Genomic DNA, 22,500 nt, shown 5'->3' with positions numbered 1-22,500 from the left:
TTACGAACACTTGCAAACACTATAGTCCTTGAAGTCAATAAGAGAGATGAAAAGGGATGGAAAAATACAATCCCGTTTTTCGTGTTTGATAACTTCCCTTCAAGCTCTATGTTTATCTACAGGACAAGGGCGTGTAAACTAGTTATTACTGTCACGTCAACACTTTTTGCTCTTCACAAACAACACTTTCATTTGTTGCTATTTCTCTCTTTTTTTTTTACATGTAGTTCTGAGCATCTACAGGCTCTGTCATGTAGAGCGAGAAAAGACATGAGCGGACCGTGCTAGGGCAGAGTCTTCACTTCAGTCCTGTTTCCGTTACGGGGAGGGGGTGGGGTGAGGAATCCTCAGTCCTCTGCCCGTCATCACACTGTACTGTACAATGCTCAGGCTTTCGATTCTCGTTGTCACATCTACTAACATCCCCATCATATCGGAATACTACCGCTCTCTCTTAGTTAGCTAGCACAGGAAAAGATTGTCAGAGTATGTCATACTTCGGGTTTAGTTTCTAGTTTTTCCTCTTTTTTTTTCTTCTCCCTGTTAATTCGTTTCTGACACACAGAGCATTGTGCCCTGAAACAGGGTAGAAAACAGCAACTAAAATGTGCGTGGCAATAAGTGTGCTTGGTCTCCATAGATGGTTGGTCTGGTCAAAAGGAGCGAATTAAAGCTACAGCTCCAGCAGGACAAGAGTGGGAATGGTACAGTCCAGGGACAATACCATTACTGTGACCCAGGGGTCATTGAATAGCTGTCTTTGTACTGGGTCTGATAGGAGAGAGAGAGAGAGTCTGTCGTACAGGTGAAGCACAGGGTCAGCACAACAGTTCAGTCGGAATATTATCACATTTTTTTTTTTTGTCAACAATGATGGACGCCATCTTGGATCAAGGAATGTGTCATAGTAGGGGCGTGTTAGGTACTGTCATTTAGCAGGTAGTTTCATCAAAAACATCAAATCAAAGGAGAGACATGAAGAAGACAGAAGATGGAGGGAGGAGTCATCCATGAGAGGACAGGAAACAGAATGGTTCAAGTCACTGTCTGTCTGTCACATCCAGCGGCCTCTACAAGTCATTTCAGCAGGTATGTCTCTCAGTCTCCTCTCCATCCTCCCACAGGGCAGAAACACTCCTTCATAGTTCATTTTGAATGACTTCTCTTGTTTGAAGGTAGCATGTTTTAAATAAAGTCTTTGATATAGTGTGTTCCTTCATCATCACCATCATCATCATGTTCCTGCCTTGCTCCAGCCGGGTGCTCGGGCGGGAGTTAGTCTCTGTTAAGAGAGGCTGCGTCGTGCGTCTCAGTGTCAGCTAGGTTAGGCAGCGCGAGGTTAGGGTCGAGGGTCAGCGCGGGGCCCAGGGCTCCATGGCCTTCCTCCTCTCCTACCCACAGATGAACTACAGTTAAGAGAACAAACGCAGATTAACACGACTGCCCCGGCCCCCACCACAGCCACAACACAACCATTCTGACACTAAACATAGCATAGCAGTTATACACACAAAATGGCCGCCTCTTACTGTAACAAACATCAAAAAAGTAGGAGCAAAACAGAAACTGACATTCTGTTCTGGAACCAACAATTAGCATTAGCATTACACATGCACGGCTGACAAACTTCTAACATTGCGATGACTAAATGTCACATTTCTAAACTTAGCTCAAATGTAGGCTAGGCCTCTAACAGGGACTCAGGGGTGAGGTTGTGAGGTGTTTAGCAAAGGTTGCAGACTAAAAATGGTATGAGACACTAGCAGCAAAAGGATTTCCATACTTTTTCCAAGCAAGTTTGTTTGCTAGATAAGTGTGATAACTTGGTGATCATGAACGGAAGTTAAGCAATTAGAATGCAAGTTTGAATCCCGGACGTTTAGAACACTCTTATCTTGAAGTTCTGAAACAATGTGAGCGCTAAATAATACAACCCCTGTTTCCATTCACAGTTTCATTCCCTCGACAACTTCGTGGGAAATTTATTTGGCAATGAAATCTACTGAATGCATTTCCATGTCATGTTCTTTTATAGTGCCGTCACGAAACGGACTAAATGAAATGAAAAGGCGTTTATTTGATTGTGCTGTCACAGCGAAGATATCGAAAATGAAATGAAGAGTCGGTGCAGAGCAACGGAACACTAAAAACGGATAAAACATCCTTTGGTTTTCCCAAAGAACAATATCGCTGACACCTACTCTCTTCTGTATTAAACACACAGTCACACCGTCACCCTCAAATCAAGATGCAGTGTACGTTCGCTTAAAACTCCTATGTCAAACAGTATAGAAAAGGCAGGTGAAGATTCTAAAGATAATTAAAGTAGCTCTCCGGGCTTATCTGGTATTAACGCCGGAAGATGTGGAGATGTGGGTGTGCCGTACAACCAGAACCCTAGTTATTAGCGATCATAATTCACACTTGAAACATCCTGTGCCAGACGCATCAACAAATTAAAACAATCATCGCCGGGAGTTAGCTTTGAAGACATGCTGCACACAACAGCTTTACTCTCTTAAAGAGAGAGCATCACTGCTCTGTCCATCATGTTGCAGCCTCGTCTGCATGGTACTGTATGTGTGATGCAGTCTAAGGAAATGCTGCCAGAGCCAACTTTGACCACTAGATGGCACACTAAGCCTGCGTATGTCATCTGTGCATTTTACATGGCAATATGACGGAACAGTCTGTTGGTTTATACCATTCTATGTCTACATCTATGCTTCACGCATCAATCTATCATTAGTCAACCATTCAATAAGGAGTCAGACTAAATGTCCCCCCCCCCCCCACTAAAGTAAATATGTTGTCGTAGTCCACCTAATAAACAAATAAATGTTTTCCTCTGCATAAAAAGTATCTGGTCTCTCAAGGGTGGCTTCTCCTCGTGATTTCCCTTGAAAAAAAAAAACTTCCAGTAACGAGTTACAGCTTAAGCCCCATATTTGATTTTCACTGTTCATTAACTAAGCCACCTGGAATGTTATTATTTAAGCACGACATTTCTTCTCCCCAAACAACTGCCATTGCGAGCGGGAGATTTCCAGGCCAACTTTATGGATTCCTCATAACTTCCTCTCAGTTTTAATTTCCCATTCGGGTGCAGAACAGATGCACCTCACCAGCCAACCCAAGGACCTCGTTGACATTCCACTTGTGTGTGTCATCTTAAAAACAACTACTGCTTATCATACCAGGTCAATACTGTTTAAACAAATACTATCTGGTTAATGCTGTAGTCTACAACACTTTATCATTAGAATGTAAGGAATCCTACCATTAGGAAAAGCCTTACATGTATTATGCAAAAAAGAATAATATTGGGATGGGTAAACGCTACAATTTAAACAACCGCATCAGGTCAGCAAGACTCTCTATATCTGCGACAACTGATTCGATCATTATTTGTATGAGAACGTATATATTTTACAATGAATTGTAAAAACGCTCCGTAGTCAATGGGACTTTTGAAAATGCTGAAAGGGTGAGGACGCCATCTACTGGTAAACTGTGAGATAACAGTCAGAATGGCCATTTACTGGAGAAGAGGGCCCTAGAAACCCAGGCATATGGTAAGAGGACACATAGCTCCAGGATCCACCCTGTGTTAATACATGTGTCATGCCAAACAGAATGCATAAATGAATAGGTGGACGGACAAGGACAAGAACAATGGCCTAACACAAGACTGAGAGCATGTGTTGTAAACTGCCTTGGGAAATACTAGTGTTCGAGTGGGGGTCTCTAAGCATAGTCTCTCACCTCACTACATAAGACTAAGCTAATCAGTTACTATGGAAAACAGTATAAATGCTTCTATTTTACATTGTGTTTAGCTCTGTATTTGTTATTTCTATGTAAAGGTTGGAAATGAATATTTGTAATTCTGATGAGGCCAAAACTAAAGCAGGAGAAGTAATTCCCCCCAGATAACCCTAGCCTCCACGTATTGTAGATTGCGTGCTAGTCCTCTAATGATGTGGGTTTGACTGCATGAGACTTGAGTTTAGCTGTAACATAAGTGCCACGGAGGTGACTGACGCCCTATGTACATTTGAGCCTGCTGCAGGCTGGCAAGCAGTCAGTTACATAGAGTACTGCCATTGAAGGTGCCTCTGAGGCCTTTGTTCTCTCCCAGGCATCCGGCGACAGTAGAAAAGTGTTGTTTTTGGCAAAGGTAGGCCTCATTGTACAGCCCAGTATTTATAAATATGTAAATATGAACAGCACACACCACCGCTTGAGCACGAGGAAGTGCACCCAAATCATATTTTTAGAAGGTTTTAATGAATACAGGATGTTTATGAATACCATTTGCTGCGATTCAAAAAGACTAGAGGAATCCACATCCACCCCCGTCCCTTAAAGCACCACTAAAGAAGAAAACAGCACATTTGCGGTGAGAGAGGATTTTGTGTTTATGGCTGTTTCTGCTCAGATCCCCATTAGAAAGCACACTACCGTGTTGAAACAGTGACAAACTCCTACATGTGGTAGTGGCACAATGAATTGGTTCCCAGCTATACTGCATCAAGGAAGAAGATTTGTGTTTCCTTTTTTAGGTAAGACAAAAGTACAAAAGGAGAATCCATATATGCAGGAGGGAAGGGGCCTATTCCGCTCTGTCTGATGTTGTATTTTTTTAAAGAATGGCACTACACAATGTAGGTATTGTTGTTTTAGATGTTATTTATTTGATTTATTCCTCCTTTACCCGTAGGTATTGTATGAGACATGGGTGTACAGGAAAAAGCTAGGTCTTGGCTGAGAAACAGTGGGCTGGAGTGAGTTCCCTCCCTCTCCCAGTGACTATTTCTGAGAAGAAGATGGTTGGATAGATAATACCTCCGCTGAGCAATTTAAGCCCAAACACTCTGATGCAACAATCTGTCTTCTTTGCCTGATAGCGTTTTTTCCCCCTCTTTTCCAAATTACTTTCTTTCATATCTAATTATATTTGCTAATGATCTTATAAGAGAATAATGGAATGTGCTTGATCTATTACCTTTTTTTTCAATACATAAATACAATACAGAGAAAATGGCTATTCAGACGGAAGAAGTATGCAAGGGTTTTAGTGCTCCTGATGAGGAAAATAACCCTCTGAGCCAGAGCGCTAAATGGAGGGATTTGAACTCACAGATCGCAGAACACCGAGAGCGTTACTCCCAACTCCCGATTCTAACATTCAGTCACATTTTGAGCCTAAGTTGACAAAACAAATGTCACTTCTTTTTTTTTATGTCATAGTCGTGACTTGAGGGTTGGTTGTGTGACTGGCAAGGCATTAGCAGCCTGTTAGGCCCAACATTAAGGAGGGTTGTTTGAATGTGGCCCCAGAGGGCAGGACCCTCACCCTAACGCGTGTGAGTCTCAAAGCAGGACAAAGTGTTGCATGAGTAGGTTTGCACAATGTGGAGGGCAAACTTGACCGTGTGATCACTGTTTTTTGCCTTTACCCTCCATTTTGTGTGGTAGAGCTACTGCTCAAGGCTCATCCCTCTCCCTCTCCCTCTCTCCCTCTCTCTCTCTCCCTCTCCCTCTCTCTCTCTCTGCATGTCAGTGTGCCTCTCTTTGGGCCCTGCTAATGAATAGCCCTGCACTCCCTTGCCAAGCCCCGGTCCCCTCTTAATCCTCTCGTCCATTCTTCCCTCTGTCTTTTTCCCACAGGCAGCCGGACAGCCATGCCATGACAGACGCACTAAACCCCCCGCATTAATGGAAGGAAATGGCATTCGATCTCTATTTGATCTCCTAATCATTTCTGCTGAAATGATAATGAGCGCCCTTCCAATCCTCCCACAGAGGATAAAATAAATAGAAGAGATCCTCTCTGTACCGAGAAATGACGTCTCAGTCACCCCCATGTATTCACGACCAACAAATAGCTCCCCTTTAAATAAGCAAAATTTCAAATACACACACACACACTGGCGACTGCTGTCTGTGATTCTTTTCAGCTGACATAATCCTGATTGATTCGTTCAGCAGATAAAAACTCCGTCCACTTCTGCCCTTTACCGCGGGAGCATAATACCAGCCTTTATTCGGCAACAATGTAACATAATGGCATTGGAATGTGCAAAAAAAAAGAAAAAAAAATTGCCACGTCTTAAATGCTTGTGGTTTGAGCACAAGTTATATTATGTATTATGTAGAAGAGAGGGAAAAAAATAATTAAGCACAGATTACCCAAATGCGCTGGCGCTAACAAGGTCAAACAAAGGCTGTCGATAAAAGTTTTTTGTTGTCTTTGTAGAGGGCACATTCTGGATGGTGGGACGAGCCAGGGATCTTCTGTACTCCACATTTCCCCCCCGTCTCTGTTATAAAAATGAAGCTTTTGTTTGGCAACAGGAAGAGGTGAGGTCATCTGTGCTCATCAGGCCTCATTTGAGTATGAATAATGCTTTTTATTCTATCAAGCCTGTACGCAGGGAGGGCCTAGCTGTGCTTACATAGACCGCACACACTTCCTTCCTTCACTTACACATGGATTACAGGCCAGGAATGTTACCATTACCGTTGTCAGTGACTTTCAATGGACAAGTATGTCTGTGACAAGCTACTGTACAGTACACGACTTCGGGGCTGTAAAAAAAAGAAAGATGACATCAAAACACCTGTCAAAATTAAGGTTTCAATTCCGCAACACACACACACACACAGACATGAACGCGCACACACTCCCTCGAATACTGACACACAGGGACCGTTTCAGTTTTCGAGTCGTAGTGGCTTAAACAACATAAAGATATTCAGAGGCCCTCTCGCAGGCATGTCTTGTATTAATTGTCTGTGCTAATCTCACAGCTCTGGGCTCCCTCGAGTGTGTGGTATTATTCGCACTAGCATCGCGCCACTGCCATATCTGGTTACTAATTTTGTGTGGCGTTGCGCTGCGGTGGGAATGGAGAAGAACGCTGAAGCGACTCAGTCAGCCTGGGACGAGGTCCCCTCTGAGTGACGAGAATGACACTGTCTGTCACTTCAGAGAAACGGGGGGGGGGGGTAGCGAAAGACAGTGAGAGAGAGAGCGAGAGAGAGAATGGGAGCGAGAGAGAGAGAGAGAGAGAGAGAAAGAGATGAGGACAGAGAGAGAGAGAGAGAGAGAGAGATGAGGACAGAGAGAACGAGAGAGAGATGAGAAGAGAGAGAGAGAGAGAGACAGAGTGGGCCTTTAATCCTCCACAGTGGGCCTGTCACCACGCACCTCCTCACAGGTTCCCTACTCCACTAGTACAGACAGAGAGCACAGCCATCACAGGTTCCCTACTCCACTAGTACAGACAGAGAGCAGAGCCATCACAGGTTCCCTACTCCACTAGTACAGACAGAGAGCACAGCCATCACAGGTTCCCTACTCCACTAGTACAGACAGAGAGCACAGCCATCACAGGTTCCCTACTCCACTAGTACAGACAGAGAGCACAGCCATCACAGGTTCCCTACTCCACTAGTACAGACAGAGAGCAGAGCCATCACAGGTTCCCTACTCCACTAGTACAGACAGAGAGCACAGCCATCACAGGTTCCCTACTCCACTAGTACAGACAGAGAGCACAGCCATCACAGGTTCCCTACTCCACTAGTACAGACAGAGAGCACAGCCATCACAGGTTCCCTACTCCACTAGTACAGACAGAGAGCACAGCCATCACAGGTTCCCTACTCCACTAGTACAGACAGAGAGCACAGCCATCACAGGTTCCCTACTCCACTAGTACAGACAGAGAGCACAGCCATCACAGGTTCCCTACTCCACTAGTACAGACAGAGAGCACAGCCATCACAGGTTCCATACTCCACTAGTACAGACAGAGAGCACAGCTATCACAGGTTCCCTACTCCACTAGTACAGACAGAGAGCACAGCCATCACAGGTTCCATACTCCACTAGTACAGACAGAGAGCACAGCCATCACAGGTTCCCTACTCTACTAGTACAGACAGAGAGCACAGCCATCACAGGTTCCCTACTCTACTAGTACAGACAGAGGGCACAGCCATCACAGGTTCCCTACTCCACTAGTACGGGCACAGCCATCACAGGTTCCCTACTCCACTAGTACAGACAGAGAGCACAGCCATCACAGGTTCCATACTCCGCTAGTACAGACAGAGAGCACAGCCATCACAGGTTCCCTACTCCACTAGTACAGACAGAGAGCACAGACATCACAGGTTCCCTACTCCACTAGTACGGGCACAGCCATCACAGGTTCCCTACTCCACTAGTACAGACAGAGAGCACAGCCATCACAGGTTCCCTACTCCACTAGTACAGACAGAGGGCACAGCCATCACAGGTTCCCTACTCCACTAGTACAGACAGAGAGCACAGACATCACAGGTTCCCTACTCCACTAGTACAGACAGAGGGCACAGCCATCACAGGTTCCCTACTCCACTAGTACAGACAGAGAGCACAGCCATCACAGGTTCCCTACTCCACTAGTACAGACAGAGAGCACAGCCATCACAGGTTCCCTACTCCACTAGTACAGACAGAGAGCACAGCCATCACAGGTTCCCTACTCCACTAGTACAGACAGAGAGCACAGCCATCACAGGTTCCCTACTCCACTAGTACAGACAGAGAGCACAGCCATCACAGGTTCCCTACTCCACTAGTACAGACAGAGAGCACAGCCATCACAGGTTCCCTACTCCACTAGTACAGACAGAGAGCACAGCCATCACAGGTTCCCTACTCCACTAGTACAGACAGAGGGCACAGCCATCACAGGTTCCCTACTCCACTAGTACAGACAGAGAGCACAGCCATCACAGGTTCCCTACTCTACTAGTACAGACAGAGAGCACAGCCATCACAGGTTCCCTACTCCACTAGTACAGACAGAGGGCACAGCCATCACAGGTTCCCTACTCCACTAGTACAGACAGAGAGCACAGCCATCACAGGTTTCTTACTCCACTAGTACAGACAGAGGGCACAGCCATCACAGGTTCCCTACTCCACTAGTACAGACAGAGAGCACAGACATCACAGGTTCCCTACTCTACTAGTACAGACAGAGGGCACAGCCATCACAGATTCCCTACTCCACTAGTACAGACAGAGAGCACAGCCATCACAGGTTCCCTACTCCACTAGTACAGAAAGAGAGCAGAGCCATCACAGGTTCCCTACTCCACTAGTACAGACAGAGAGCACAGCCATCACAGGTTCCCTACTCTACTAGTACATACAGAGGGCACAGCCGTCACAGGTTCCCTACTCCACTAGTACAGACAGAGGGCACAGCCATCACAGGTTCCCTACTCCACTAGTACAGACAGAGGGCACAGCCATCACAGGTTCCATACTCCGCTAGTACAGACAGAGAGCAGAGCCATCACAGGTTCCCTACTCCACTAGTACAGACAGAGAGCACAGCCATCACAGGTTCCCTACTCCACTAGTACAGACAGAGGGCACAGCCATCACAGGTTCCCTACTCCACTAGTACAGACAGAGGGCACAGCCATCACAGGTTCCTGTCTGCCGCTGAAACCCGGCGCTTCCCAGGGCAGGAATCACACAGCAATATAAGATGGGTTCCTAATGGATCAGGGACAGGAGTTTAAAATAAGAAAAGAAGGCAAGAGAGAGCTGGAGACCTGGGACGTGCTCAGTGATGAGGATTCAGACGAGCAGGGAGATGCAGACAGGGAACACTTCACTTTCTCTGTGTTCATCGTAAACCTTGGATACACTCGTGATTGTTAAAGTACCAACAGCATTAGTGTGTCGAAACAATGATCCAGAAATATGTGTTTTCAGACAAGCTCTACAGTGAATAATCGTAGTAAGGACAGAGAGAGTTTATGGGCAAGATCAAACAGTAGGGTGACACCAGAAATGTCTCTGAATGCTACAGTGCGTTTGCACTATTACTCTCTCTGTAGATCTTTCCGGATGAATATCCCTCTCCTATCCTCCTCCTCCTTTTCCCTCCCACATCGCCACAGTGTGCTGCAATGGAAAATCACAAGCACCTGGCTTTTTTTTTAAATATGATTTTGCAGACTTCCTCTGGTCTCTGATGATTCAACAGTTCCCGGTATAACATCTGCTACTTACTCTTACTGGGTCTCAATTAAGACAGCGCTATTCATGAATCAACTTTTATTTCTGTTTCTGTTTTTCACATATGTGCCCGAGGAAGAAGAGCCAAAAGGGCCAACTCCACGCTCAAAGAAGATGTTTAGAGTCAGAGGTCAAAAAAGTGAGTAATAGACTTAGAGAAGCTCTGGCAGTAAGGGGACACGTATTGGAGGGAATAAGAACAACAGCTTTAAACCTACAAAAGCTGGGCTGTGAATTAGCATCCGCCTTTAAGAAGGGACCAAAGAGAAGTGGTGATATGATTATGTAAATGAAAACAGGATTTCCTGCTTGCTGGATGCATTTCTGACCCATTCTCGTTGCAAATCCTCCATTTAAGAATAATTCCAGAGGGAACCCCTCCGTTGCTTAACGGGATAATTATGATATACGAAACCTTCCAGGACCACCCCCCCCCCGCCCCCCATTTCTCCGGCTCAGTCTTTCTCTCCCTCCCTCTCTTACCCTGCAATGGTCAGCCAGCACTTCCGAGAGGCTCACTGTTTCAGCTCCAGTAACAGAGACAGTGAAAAAAACAGAAGCTCTTCTTCTGCAACTACGTTTCGTATACACAGGTTGTTAGTTCTACAGTTTCTTTAAATGGGGGGGGGGGGGGGGGGGGCATCACTGTTTTTACCTTACGCAAGACCAACTACAGATTATTATTGCTATGGTGAAGTCCAATTCAATTTCAGGAGAATTATAGTCTAATACCCCTAAAGGCTAACCTGGGAGCCTAGTGGTTAGAGCGCTGGGTCAGTAACCGAAAGGTTGCTGGATCGAATCCCCGAGCTGACAAGGTAAAAATCTAGCGTTCTGCCCCTGAACAAGGCAACCCACTTTTCCCCCGGTCGCTGAAGACGTGGATGTCGATTAAGGCAGCCCCATGCACCTCTCTGATTCAGAGGGGTTGGGTTAAATGCGGAAGATGCATTCAGTTGTACAAATGGCTAGGTATCCCCCTTTCCCTATACATCTACATTGGGCATTGAGTTTCACACCATCTGAAGCTATTCACTAGTAGACTGTTTGGTCTTACTTCCTGTGTCTGCATGGCGAAACCTTAGCCTCTGCTAAAGTACAGTATCTCCAACCCCAGGCCTTAAGCAGTGACACCCTGCTGCTCTTCATGATTAGACCAGCTCCTCCCACTAGGATGCTTCCTACGACCCCGCTCAGTCAGACTGTAACATGGGACCTCAGTGTGGGAGAACGGAGGTGGAATTGTATCACATATTTACTGAGCTCTCAAAGTGCGTGTGTAGCAGAGCGTTGTGGAGGCTGTGTGAAAGGCAGCCTCTTCAAGGTGGATGAAGTCCTCGGCCAGCGGTGGATGAACGCCCCTGTCTAGCCTTGAGCACTCAGTGAGAATGGAGGGCTTAAGGCAACCGTGACCAGAGGCTATCAGCCCTGGCCACATCTCAACCCAGTCCCCTTGTGATCTGACACAGCCCTTACAACATCACACACACACAGAATCCCTTCAAAAACGATGCGGGAAAAGGGCAAAGAGAAATCACTCCGGTACAAACATGTCATATTCAGATCTACAGTTTAATTGCAGGCTAGGCCGTTGTTTAGTTTTTTATTTACTTTAAAGACGTTGTTAGAGAGCAAGATGTCAAACTATTTAGTGCTGGTGTAAGCACTTACGGCAAGTCTTTTTCCCCCCCCACTTGACGCGGCCGTAAACAGTCGAGAAAGATCAAAACTGTTCATCTGAGACCAAGACTCCGTTTTGAGATGACAGATATGGCAAAAGTTTTCCGTGAGGTTCTGTGCGAAGAGGGAAACAGATTCGGAGAGCGAAGGCAAATCAAAAAGAGATTTTGGCGTGTAAAGATGGGATCACTGAGGAACGTTGCACAAGGGGACGCGTCCTGTTAAAGTTCTCTCCTTTTTTTCAGAGGAGGTTGTGGGGGGGGGGGGGGTAATAGGCTCTGTAGTGAAATGCCCCCCCTACGTAAACTCACAATGGCAAAAAAAATAAAAAATGTATATTTCGCTCTGGAGCGATAATGTGTAATATCAATTATTTATCTCCAAACACTGTTTATGAATCTGGGGTAGCAGTTCTAATAAGCAGAAGGCAGAACATCAAATTTCACAACACGGACGAGGCGCTTTTCAAAATCATTACTTTGTGTGCTCTTCTAATTGAGCCCTCATAAATTACCAAGTAGGTAAAGCCCTGGTGATGATTGTTCCTGCTCTTGGCTAGTACCGTGCCCTTGGAGGGACGAGACAAGGTAGTGACACCCTCAAGAGGAACACTTGCTCTGGGCATGACGCTCTGTCTGGTGTGGACAGTGTCTTACGGTACAGGTAGACAACATGACTGAGATAAGGATGAGAAAGGACCCACTGGGCGCAGACTTCAGTTCAACGTCTATTCCACGTCGGGTCAACGTAATTTCATCGAAATGACTCGGACTCAACGTTGATTCAACCATATACGACAGCTCAACAAAAAAAAAATGTGTTCCTTAGTTTCTAAGGTGAACATTTCATTACTTTAAAATATGATCAACATTACCAGTAGTTGACTCATTTCCAGGATGGTAATGCAGAAACAAGTCTAAAGGTAATACAGAAACCATTCTATTTTGATCACTCACTCCTCTCATTGTTTTGACAGCAAAATCCATAACATTCCTTTTTGTTCCTTAGCCTTCTCTTTCTTTCCCAAGGCTGAGAAACATCAGACATGAGAACCATTTACCCGTTTCTAATATAAAACCCGGGAAATGTACCTGGGATTATAAGTCATTGACAAATAACCTTGCTGAGAGATGCAAACTAGATTTTGTTCAAAGCACTCCGACAGCCTCAACAGAGATTAGTTCAGGTCTTATCAGTTCAGTGATGTCACGGGGGAAATGTGTTTAAAGTCACATTGATTTATTGATAGATTCCCCAATAAGAAGACGTCTCTCGACTTAGCGGCGAGTCTGTGTGTGCGCACGCCTGCGTGTGTGTTGTGTGTTTCTACACCTCAAATAAATGAAACAAACTGCTAAGAACTGAGAACAGAGAAGACATCTTTTTTTTTTTGAACAAATTAAGAGCAGAAGTTACACTTAGAGACTGCCGTTTGATGGCTGAGACAACCACTTTTCCTTTGTCGTTTTCTCTCTCTCTCTCTCGCCGTTTACCACATGCTGGTTATCCTGCTGAAAACAGTGATTGTACAGCGCTGAGACACACAGGAGAGCTGACGAGGTTGTATAATAAGGCTCCTTTGTTCCCCTCGGGGAAAGAGCACTGCATTCATTTTACACTATTACCTTCTTAAGAGTAATTATGAGCCTCTGGTGCAGGGGGCTGTGGGAAACAGTGGGCTGTACAGGCCAGCCTATGAGTGGCCTGAAGTGGATGGGACAGGAACCCTCAAGATGTCACTCCACACAACTGTCAGAGCGGAGGACGTTAAAACCCCCCTCCCCTTACTCTCTTGATCACAAGCCCTCTCTCCCTGATTTCTCTGCCTTTCCGCTCTCTCTATGGTTCTCCCTCTGTCTGTATCTCTCTCTTTTTCTCTCTCTCTCTCTCTTAATCTCATGCTGCTTCCTTTTAACTCACGAGGTCAAACGGAACCCCTAGGCAGTTCTCCCGGAATTCTGAGCCTGGTGAAGTCCTGCGGAGCACCTTCTGGAACTATGGGAGTGACCGCCAGAAACACACTTTTGAACTAACCCTACCAGCTGAACCGTACCAGCAAAAAACCTGATCATATCCATCCATAATGAATGTACCAAATATGTTGAGATCAAGGTCCAGTATAGGCATTTTAAGTGCTGTATTCAAGCAACTATGCTCCGATACTTCTTTCATACTAACGTGGTGCCCTCGGATGACGGTAAGGCACCTCGATGGATGCCGTTCACCCCCTTCTCGCTTCTCTCCAGGCGTGGGAGGATGACGGCACAATGATCCCTTGTCCAAATGAAAGGCTTTGTGTATTCATCCATAACTGCCCACCATGCAAAGATAACCAGCCACACTCAGGATCAATATAGAACAGCCAGCATAAAAACAATACTGCAACAGAAGATTGAGAATGTGTCTCTTCTCCTTTCTTTGTGGACAAAGGAGATAAAGAGAGGAGGGGGTGACTGTTCGACTGACGGGAATCGGGACCCGTAGAGAGATCAGTGAATCCATGGAGTAACTCTAAGTTTAGGTTATTCCCCCCCCCCCAACCCCCCCCCCCCCCCCCAGTATCACATCATGTTCTCTTATCTGTTTTGCAGGACATGCTTTTATATCAACGTATGAAACTGAGCAGGCGGACTGTCTGGTTAGACTGTGGGTTATCGCAGAGAGACAGGAGTGAACTTTGGGTGGTCGGGTGGACGCCGTTAACCAGTGGCGAGAGAAACATGGCTCTGTGGCAGTGAGCAAACACAGCCTCTCTAGCTCAAAGCGTGCCAGTCAAACACAGGATCAAACAGTCCAGCTTTTGGGTGTAACGATATCGATAGAATGTCAAGCACACAACAGGGTCTGGAAAGGGGCGGGGGGGGTGGGGGGGGGGGGGGCTAGGGCGGTGTGTGTATAGTCAAAAAGACATACAAACACAAACACACACACAAACATCCTTGCCTGTCAATCATCATAATACAATATGGCTCCAATCTATCATAACATAAAAGCGGTAGAGAACAATGGGCCAAGAGAGCGCTTAGATGAGGCAACAAGCAGACGTTTAAACTGAGTTTGATCGAAATAAAAACACATTTAAAAATCTTATTAAAGACATGTAGATTTTTTTAGTGATTTCTCTTAATGGGATTTCAACAGGACATATAAATCAGCAACCGACAGCTTCCTCATGTACTTCCACATCTAATTTCTCTTAATGGACACTGGTAGAACTCACTGCTGGAACACCACAACAGTCTATCAACTGAGGTGCATCCTGTACGTGTTAAAGAACTCAAAACTTCTCTGAGGATTTAATCAAATCCAGAGTTGAATTAAATAATGATTTGGATGGAAAGAACTGATCGTGTGGTAACCTTCACCACATGCCCAATACAAATAGTGCAGAAACCCAAAACGTGGTTAGACTGTGTTCTGGACGGAGCCTGCTTCTTGTCTGTAGACAAGACGTGTCAAAGACTCCTGCTGACAGGTGCCAGAGCCCTCAGCACTGTCGCTCACAGACTCAGAGTTTGATCTCCCACGCTGGTGGACACATCCTACATCCTCCATCACATGCTTCTGATTTAGAGTTTGGATCTAAGAATGGACTGACTGACTGTCATCTAAACATGACACCCACCTAACCTAACCACTCTGCTGGGTTGGAGTTCCCTCTCTGACCTCTAGGTGGCGCTGATCTTTTAGATGTGGCGAGGCTGGGTGCATCTGGGTGTATTTTCACAAAGACAATAAAAGCATTAATTTGCCCTGAAATGATTCCTGACGTAAATGTAAAATGGTGCCCATTGGAAGCCAGTAATGAAGCATGCGGCATCTCTGCAGCTCCTAATTTGACTAGTTAAATGACTCCATTACGTGTCTAACAGACAGAGGCAAATCATTTCTGGTCAGTTGAGGCTCAGTTACCCGAATCGTTGTGCTGGGGAAATGTGAAGATCTGTGTCTACTCTACCATCTTGTCTTTTGCCTTTTTAGTCATCTGATTACAGTAACCCCCCCCCCCTCCAAAAAAAAGAAACTGATAGAAAAACACTTGGGAATGTGGTGGCACGGGCCTGAAAATCCATTGGTATATATAAGTGGTATGGTACAGTATCTCTGTGTGTTTGTGTGTAAGTAGATCACCGTGTTAATTACTCAACCCAGATACAGGATCAACATATAGACACGCATACTAAAGAAATTAACAGACAAACAAAAGCCACAATCTATGTCAGTATTTTCCCTCCCAAAGATGGCATATTTAATGCAGACTTTTGTAATCATAACCTTGACGCGGAATTGGATTTTGCCGTCAGTGTAAAAACAGACAGAGAGAGAGAGAGGAAAATATTAAAATATAGTGAATTATTAAATAGACTGCCTGCTGTCCGTCACTGTCACTTAACACGTGTTGATGGTGAAGTGCTGTCCTACCAGCCACTGCGTGGACATCTGTTACTAAAACGAGCCCCCCCCCCCCCCCCCCCCCCGACTCCCCTCGCCCGCCCCCTCACCAAATCTGTGTGCTATTGAAACGTATTCATTTGATTATTTGTTCACGTTGAACGCTACTACAATGACCCCACACACGTGAACATCTATCCACACATACACACCGAATACACCTTCCTTTTCAATAATAACAATCCCTGGAGACAGTTCCTAAGGGGCTGGCTTGCCGGAGCACGTCAGGAAATCAGATTCAGTATATTCTTCACTTTCATGGGGCGCAGCACCAGATGCAGAGCAATTTTCAACCGCATCCGCGCGCCCCTACAACCTCCCACCCTTAAACAGCAACATCCCCAAATCCACTCCTTCTTGTCTCCGTAATTGACGAGTTGCAGAGTGGAGAAAGAAAAGAGAAACTGTAGGGGCTAAAGATGTCTATATTTTGAGATTCCCTTCCCTTGTGCACGTGAATAACTGGTCCTGTTAGAGAACACTGTGGTCCAGCTGATGCTACGCGTGTCTGGATTATATGTGAGTGTACGTGTGTATGTGTCTTCCCCTATCCTATCCAAGGCTGTGGACATATATATCACATTATTTCAGGCCTCCTCTGAAACAACTGCATTGACTTTACAGTCCTTTTACGGGGCTTGTCATGAGAACCGCTGAAAGACCACAGCGACTGGACCTGTAGTAACACAGCGACAGTGTGCTGCTGACACCGGTACACGGTGGCCTGCGCGGGTAAAGGGTGACGGTGTGCTCCTGACACCGGTACACGGTGGCCTGCGCCGGTGAAGGGTGACGGTGTGCTGCTGACACCGGTACACGGTGGCCTGCGCCGGTGAAGGGTGACGGTGTGCTGCTGACACCGGTACATGGTGGCCTGCGCCGGTGAAGGGTGACGGTGTGCTGCTGACACCGGTACACGGTGGCCTGCGCGGGTGAAGGGTGACGGTGTGCTGCTGACACCGGTACACGGTGGCCTGCGCCGGTGAAGGGTGACGGTGTGCTGCTGACACCGGTACACGGTGGCCTGCGCGGGTGAAGGGTGACGGTGTGCTGCTGACACCGGTACACGGTGGCCTGCGCTGGTGAAGGGTGACGGTGTGCTGCTGACACCGGTACACGGTGGCCTGCGCGGGTGAAGGGTGACGGTGTGCTCATAAGCAGCTCTGTGAGTTGCCATGCCTCCGATTACCATATAAATCAGTTGCTCTAATTACGTCATATCATTAGGGATGAGGAGAGAGGGACTTACAGTATATATAGTGTGGCGTGATGAGCATTGACCACCGTCAGACCACTGCGTGTGCATGTAATCTGGCTCTTCCTGGAACACGTGGAAAGTCCAGCAGACCCGGACGCCACCGATTAGATAGCTGCTGGATACACTAACGCCGCGTTCACCAGGGCTTAATGTATAATCGACTGACTAGTCATAGGAAAGATATAAGCCCCTTGCGTCTCTTCTTGCAGCATGACACGTGCCCACAAGAGGATTTGAGGGTTGTATCCGCGACAGCCGCGAGGGCCGGGGATAGGGTTATGAGGAGACGGATGTGGCCTGGTTGTGCTTCGTCTTGGAAGGACGATGCCGACTGATTGACCGGTGGTGAGTGCACATCATGAAGACAGGAGTCCGTCTCAATGGATCGACACGGTCGAACCCAACCAAACCAGATGCCCCCCCCCCCCCCCCCCCCCCAAAAAAAAAAGGCCCCAGGGGGGCACCACTGTCTGTTAGTCCCCGTCAAGCCATGCCGCCCCTGGGCCTACTCTGTACCACTAATGCCACCAGCTGCTACAGCGCTGCCCTATGTGAGGAAGAGCGAGGCCTAAGTCTCCTGGATATAAAAAGGCTTAATGCGATAGGTAATTATGTAGTCTGATCTCACAGACAGGGGATTTAAGAGCTAACTATACCGCCCTCCTGGAAACACATATCAATGTCTATAAATAACTGGATGATAGATAGACTGAAAGAAAGATAGGTACGGCAGATAGATAAGAGATAGGGATATTGAGATCCAGATAGAGATGCAGATGAAGATAGAGAAAGAGAGCAGGAGGGGGAGAGGTAGAGAAAGAGAGAGAGATATGGATTTGGCTTTGCGTTTAATGAGAAAAAGCATGACACTTAGAGCGAGGACCTTTCTCAACAGGCTCTGACTAGATGCTAAAAAGAAAAGGTTTTGCTGGGCCTCGTATCCTACAAGCTACATGTGTCAGACCTTTAAATATATATCTCCGGTATTGAGGAGAACATGTCTGACTTTTATGTCCACAGACTGGCCTTTCTGAAGTCAAGTGGGGTGTTTTCATGGCTGCCCTCCCCACACCCCCAGCGCCCGCATCCTCCCCCCTCTTAAACTCTCACTGGCATTTCTGACTGTTGATCCTCCTGAAGAGGACAGATCAAATATTCCACTCGAGTCGGAGTCTTCCGTTTCGGGCGCAGATATGATTGGGGTTGACGGACGGGCCTGGTTTGAAGTCTTAACAGACAGCTCTACTTTGATATCCTCGCTCCCAGTGTATCACCAAAGACACAAGGAAGAGAGGAGGGGGGAGAAGAGAACGAGAGAAATGAACAAAAGCATCTGTGGAGTGGTCAGGGCCAGCGGCAGCTTGAGTCAGAGGCTTTTTGAAGTTTACCCCCCCCCCCCCACCCCCACCCCTCCTCTCCCCCAAAGCCCCTACTGCCTCCCATCTACACTCTCTCTCTCTCTCTTTCTCTCTCTCTCTCTCACACTCTCACTCACTCTTCCCTCTTGGTCTCTGGTAGCACCTGTTGTTGACACACTAGATGGTGCTACTCCAAGACACCTCTGCTCAACCCTGTAGAGCCGTACCCTATCTTTCAAACATATTTAAATCACAATAAACCCATAATCATAACTGTGTTGATTATAATCATGTAATGATTCTACATCAAGCCTATACCGACTGCAATTACTTTTTCTAAGAGGTACATTATTCGAATCAAACGTAGAATAGTGTACAGTGATGTACACCAAATCATAGAACACAGACATGACCATGAGGAAATGCTCACCTAAATATGAAATATACGGCACAACTGTGAGACAAAACAGATGTCCTTTGTCACGGCAGGAATGAAATAGTTAACAGCTTTTTCCCCCCCCTATTGTAAATGTCTCCCTTAGAAACAAGGTTGTGTTGCTGCTTAAAGTGGGCTCAAAATTAAAGCATATCATTTTACACACATATTGCATGCATATTACGGAGCCTCAGCTGCCCGAGCCCTGCTCTTAAGAGCCAGATGATTAAGTTAGGGAGGGTGTATCAGATAAGATTTAAGCATCCCCTCCTCATGCGTTCCCCTCACATTTTACAGGGGAACTTATTAAATGGGGGGAAATGACATTATTTTTCTGAGTGTATGTGTAATTATTGCCACACACCTGTGACTCCCGTCATCTTCGACAGGACGAGAGGAGGAAAGAGGGAGGGAGAGAAACGGAGAAGGGGAGAGAGAAATGTCGTTTGGAGCAACGGGGGTTCTCAATTTAAAAATAAATAAAGAGAGAGAGAGAGAGAGAGAGAGAGAGAGAGAGAGAGAGAGAGAGAGAGAGAGAGAGAGAGAGAAACAGAGAGCTTGTGTCTTTCTTGAGTCTTTCTGTCACTCGCAGTACACTGATATCCTAATGAATCACACACTGTCAATGACATCACAACCCCCTGATGGAAGGAACATCTTTCAGCAGATCCAACCAACACCGTCATTTGGAAAACAGGGACTAAAACAATGTGCCGAAGTGGACAACAGCTTCGCTGAGAAGACTGACCTGGAGAGGAAGAGAAAAGTGCAAGGAAGTCTTCAAAATCCAATCCGTACATCATTTTATTTGAGCAAAATGTCTCTGCCCTCGTTTTAAAAGGACCACCCTGATTAAGGCAACATGTGAAATAGCACTCAGAAGACAAACGGAAATGACCTATTAAGATGGAGAAATGATCTCCCTTTTGCGCTTACTCGAAAAAGTGACTCACCACGTTGTAATTGTTTACCTTTGACACCGACCATAATTCTCCCCCACTCGACTGTAACGGAATAGTTCAGCAGCCCTTTCAGAAGCCACGCACTCTGTGTTCTCTCCGTCCTTACAGGGCACCACGGCCTCAAATGTCACCGCATCACTTCAGAGTCCTCTGTGACTCCACACCCCCGTGTGACCACATCAGAAAACGATGGGAAAGAAGGAAATCAAATCCAATCTGAATGTCGGGAACAAAAGTCACTAAAGAGACTCTAGTCTTGTTGAGATCCATCAGCATACCGTCTGGGCCACTTAACATGACCTTCTTTTAGCTAGCTGATTTTTATAAAAAATGTTGGTTTCGTTTTTTTTTACATCTTAAAGCGGGTGTGAGTAAAAACAAATCCTGTCAAGGTTTTACTGTCAGTTCTGCCTTCCTGTGTGTATCTAAAAGCAGGGAAATAGCAGAGTTTCTGGTGTAATGTTTTAATAGAACGCAGATGGTTGCAGATGTAGGACCTTGCCGTGGCGGTGACATGCCTTTAATATTTTAGAGTGGTCTTGCTGTAAATGTTGAAGCAGCTGCTTCCTCCCGTTGTAAAAATTGGGAGTTTTAATTCATGATTGACAGCTATTGGATTTACTGTAAATTCCAGAAATGAATATGGACGTGAGGAAAAGAGAGAGGGGTGGGGGGATGGGGAGAGGGGAGAGGGTTTGGCTCTGTTTTGGCACTGAATGAATTCATCCCAGTCCAAAACCCAAGTTATTTTCTACTTTTTCTTTTTCAAACCACCGAGCCACAGTCTGTTTAAACACACGGCTGTGTGTCCTGCTCTACATGCACTATTCAAATGTACAGGAATATTAAAATAAGAGCGAGCGAGGAGAGGGTGGAGAGAGAGCGAGAAAGAGAGAGAGAGAGAGAGAGAGAGAGAGAGAGAGAGAATGAGGTAGGGTGGAGGCTGGAGTTATTTTTGTATGTGTTTATTTAGCTGCTGTTCGTTTAGTTTTAATGTCAGCCCGCAAGAAGAGTTCCCCTGATGTTCATGGTTGATTGTCATCAATTCGCTTCTTGGCATTTAAACCACCTGCTTCCAATACAGGTATTTGAAATGCAAATATATTGCATATGCCCAGACAAATTAAAAAACATGGGGAGTAAACAGTTTTGAAGTCAGAACTTTTTCACAATTTTTTCATCAGGGAGTTGCACTGTCAAATGTTATTTTCCTCGAGAAGGAAGGCCATGCCAGATAATGCTTTACTTCTAACTGATTATATATTTATTCAAAGTTTTGTTCACAAGGCATACAAATAGGTCCTGTTTTATCTTACCCTGAGCTCGATTGTGGTGCCTCTCCGAGTGTATTCGATGGAGTGTTTTTTTTACAGACACAAAGTGAGAAAATATATATGTTTTTTTTTCATGACTCTACTGTTATTTACACATCAATAGCCATACATCTTCTTAAACATTGACTCACTCTCATATGGATATTTGTATATGATCATTACTTTTGCCCCTCGTATACTTTGTCTTCCTGAGTCAGCTCCTTGGTGTAATATCCAATACTGCTACCTCTGCATTCAGCCAAAGCCAATGGCCCTTGTTCAATTCATTTAATTGTAACAGTGAATCCAACTCTGCCCAGTACGGAAGTGACGACATTAATGACGACATATTTTAATGAATCCAGAGCATGATTTAGACACAATTGTGTAGCGCTAACCACATTATAGCAGTTCCCCCACATTGTTTGGAGTCTATATTTTGGAAAATCTCTCTCGACTTCAGTTAAAAGTGAATCCTATGATAAGGATGAGCTTTTTAATCAGGCAGATGGGCAGCCCGAAAACACTGGGTCTGCACTGTCTCATCGTCATCATGATCATTACCATCATCATCATCATCATCACGCGCATTTCCATCAAACCGTCTGATGAGACAGTGATGATGGTATCGAGCTAACAGTCTGGAACATAGAATCCATGTCTAAAACCTCAGGTATGCTGCGCCGCACTTTCAACAACAACAAAAAGAGAGCGAGAGAGAGAGAAAGAGAGAAAGAGAGACGTGAAAAGAAGAGAAAGACAAAACAAAACTCGTGCCTGCTGCCCAACAGCTCCGTGTTCCTCTACTTTTGATAAAGTTGCTGAATGTTGTTTTTCAAATTAACGAGCAGGCTTTTCATTTTGTCAGATGAAGAGGAGGAAGAGGAGGGGGGGGGGGGGACGGTGTTGATCATGAAACAGATTCATTAGCGCTAGTGAAATCCA

General features: G+C 45.8%; 1 protein-coding gene across 5 annotated transcripts in view; it reads right to left on the bottom strand.

The window, feature by feature from the left end:
• LOC110506377 (zinc finger protein 536) overlaps window positions 1-22,500 on the bottom strand; it is a 205,609-nt gene that overhangs the window by 25,956 nt on the left and 157,153 nt on the right. The window contains exon 5 of one of the 5 annotated variants that reach the window (XM_036963207.1): window positions 1-1,406. This exon is cut by the window's left edge and continues 1,099 nt beyond it. The exons of the other annotated variants lie outside the window; for them this stretch is intronic. Within the exon in view, the coding sequence (XP_036819102.1) occupies window positions 1,276-1,406 (131 nt within the window). The 3' untranslated portion in view covers window positions 1-1,275. The remainder of the gene's footprint in view (window positions 1,407-22,500) is intronic. 5 annotated transcript variants of the gene reach the window in all.

This window comes from Oncorhynchus mykiss, chromosome 26 (genome assembly GCF_013265735.2).
Source record: "Oncorhynchus mykiss isolate Arlee chromosome 26, USDA_OmykA_1.1, whole genome shotgun sequence".
Taxonomy (NCBI): domain Eukaryota; kingdom Metazoa; phylum Chordata; class Actinopteri; order Salmoniformes; family Salmonidae; genus Oncorhynchus; species Oncorhynchus mykiss.
The sequence above is the reverse complement of the archived record's forward strand: the minus strand, read 5'-3'. Positions and strand labels throughout refer to the sequence as shown.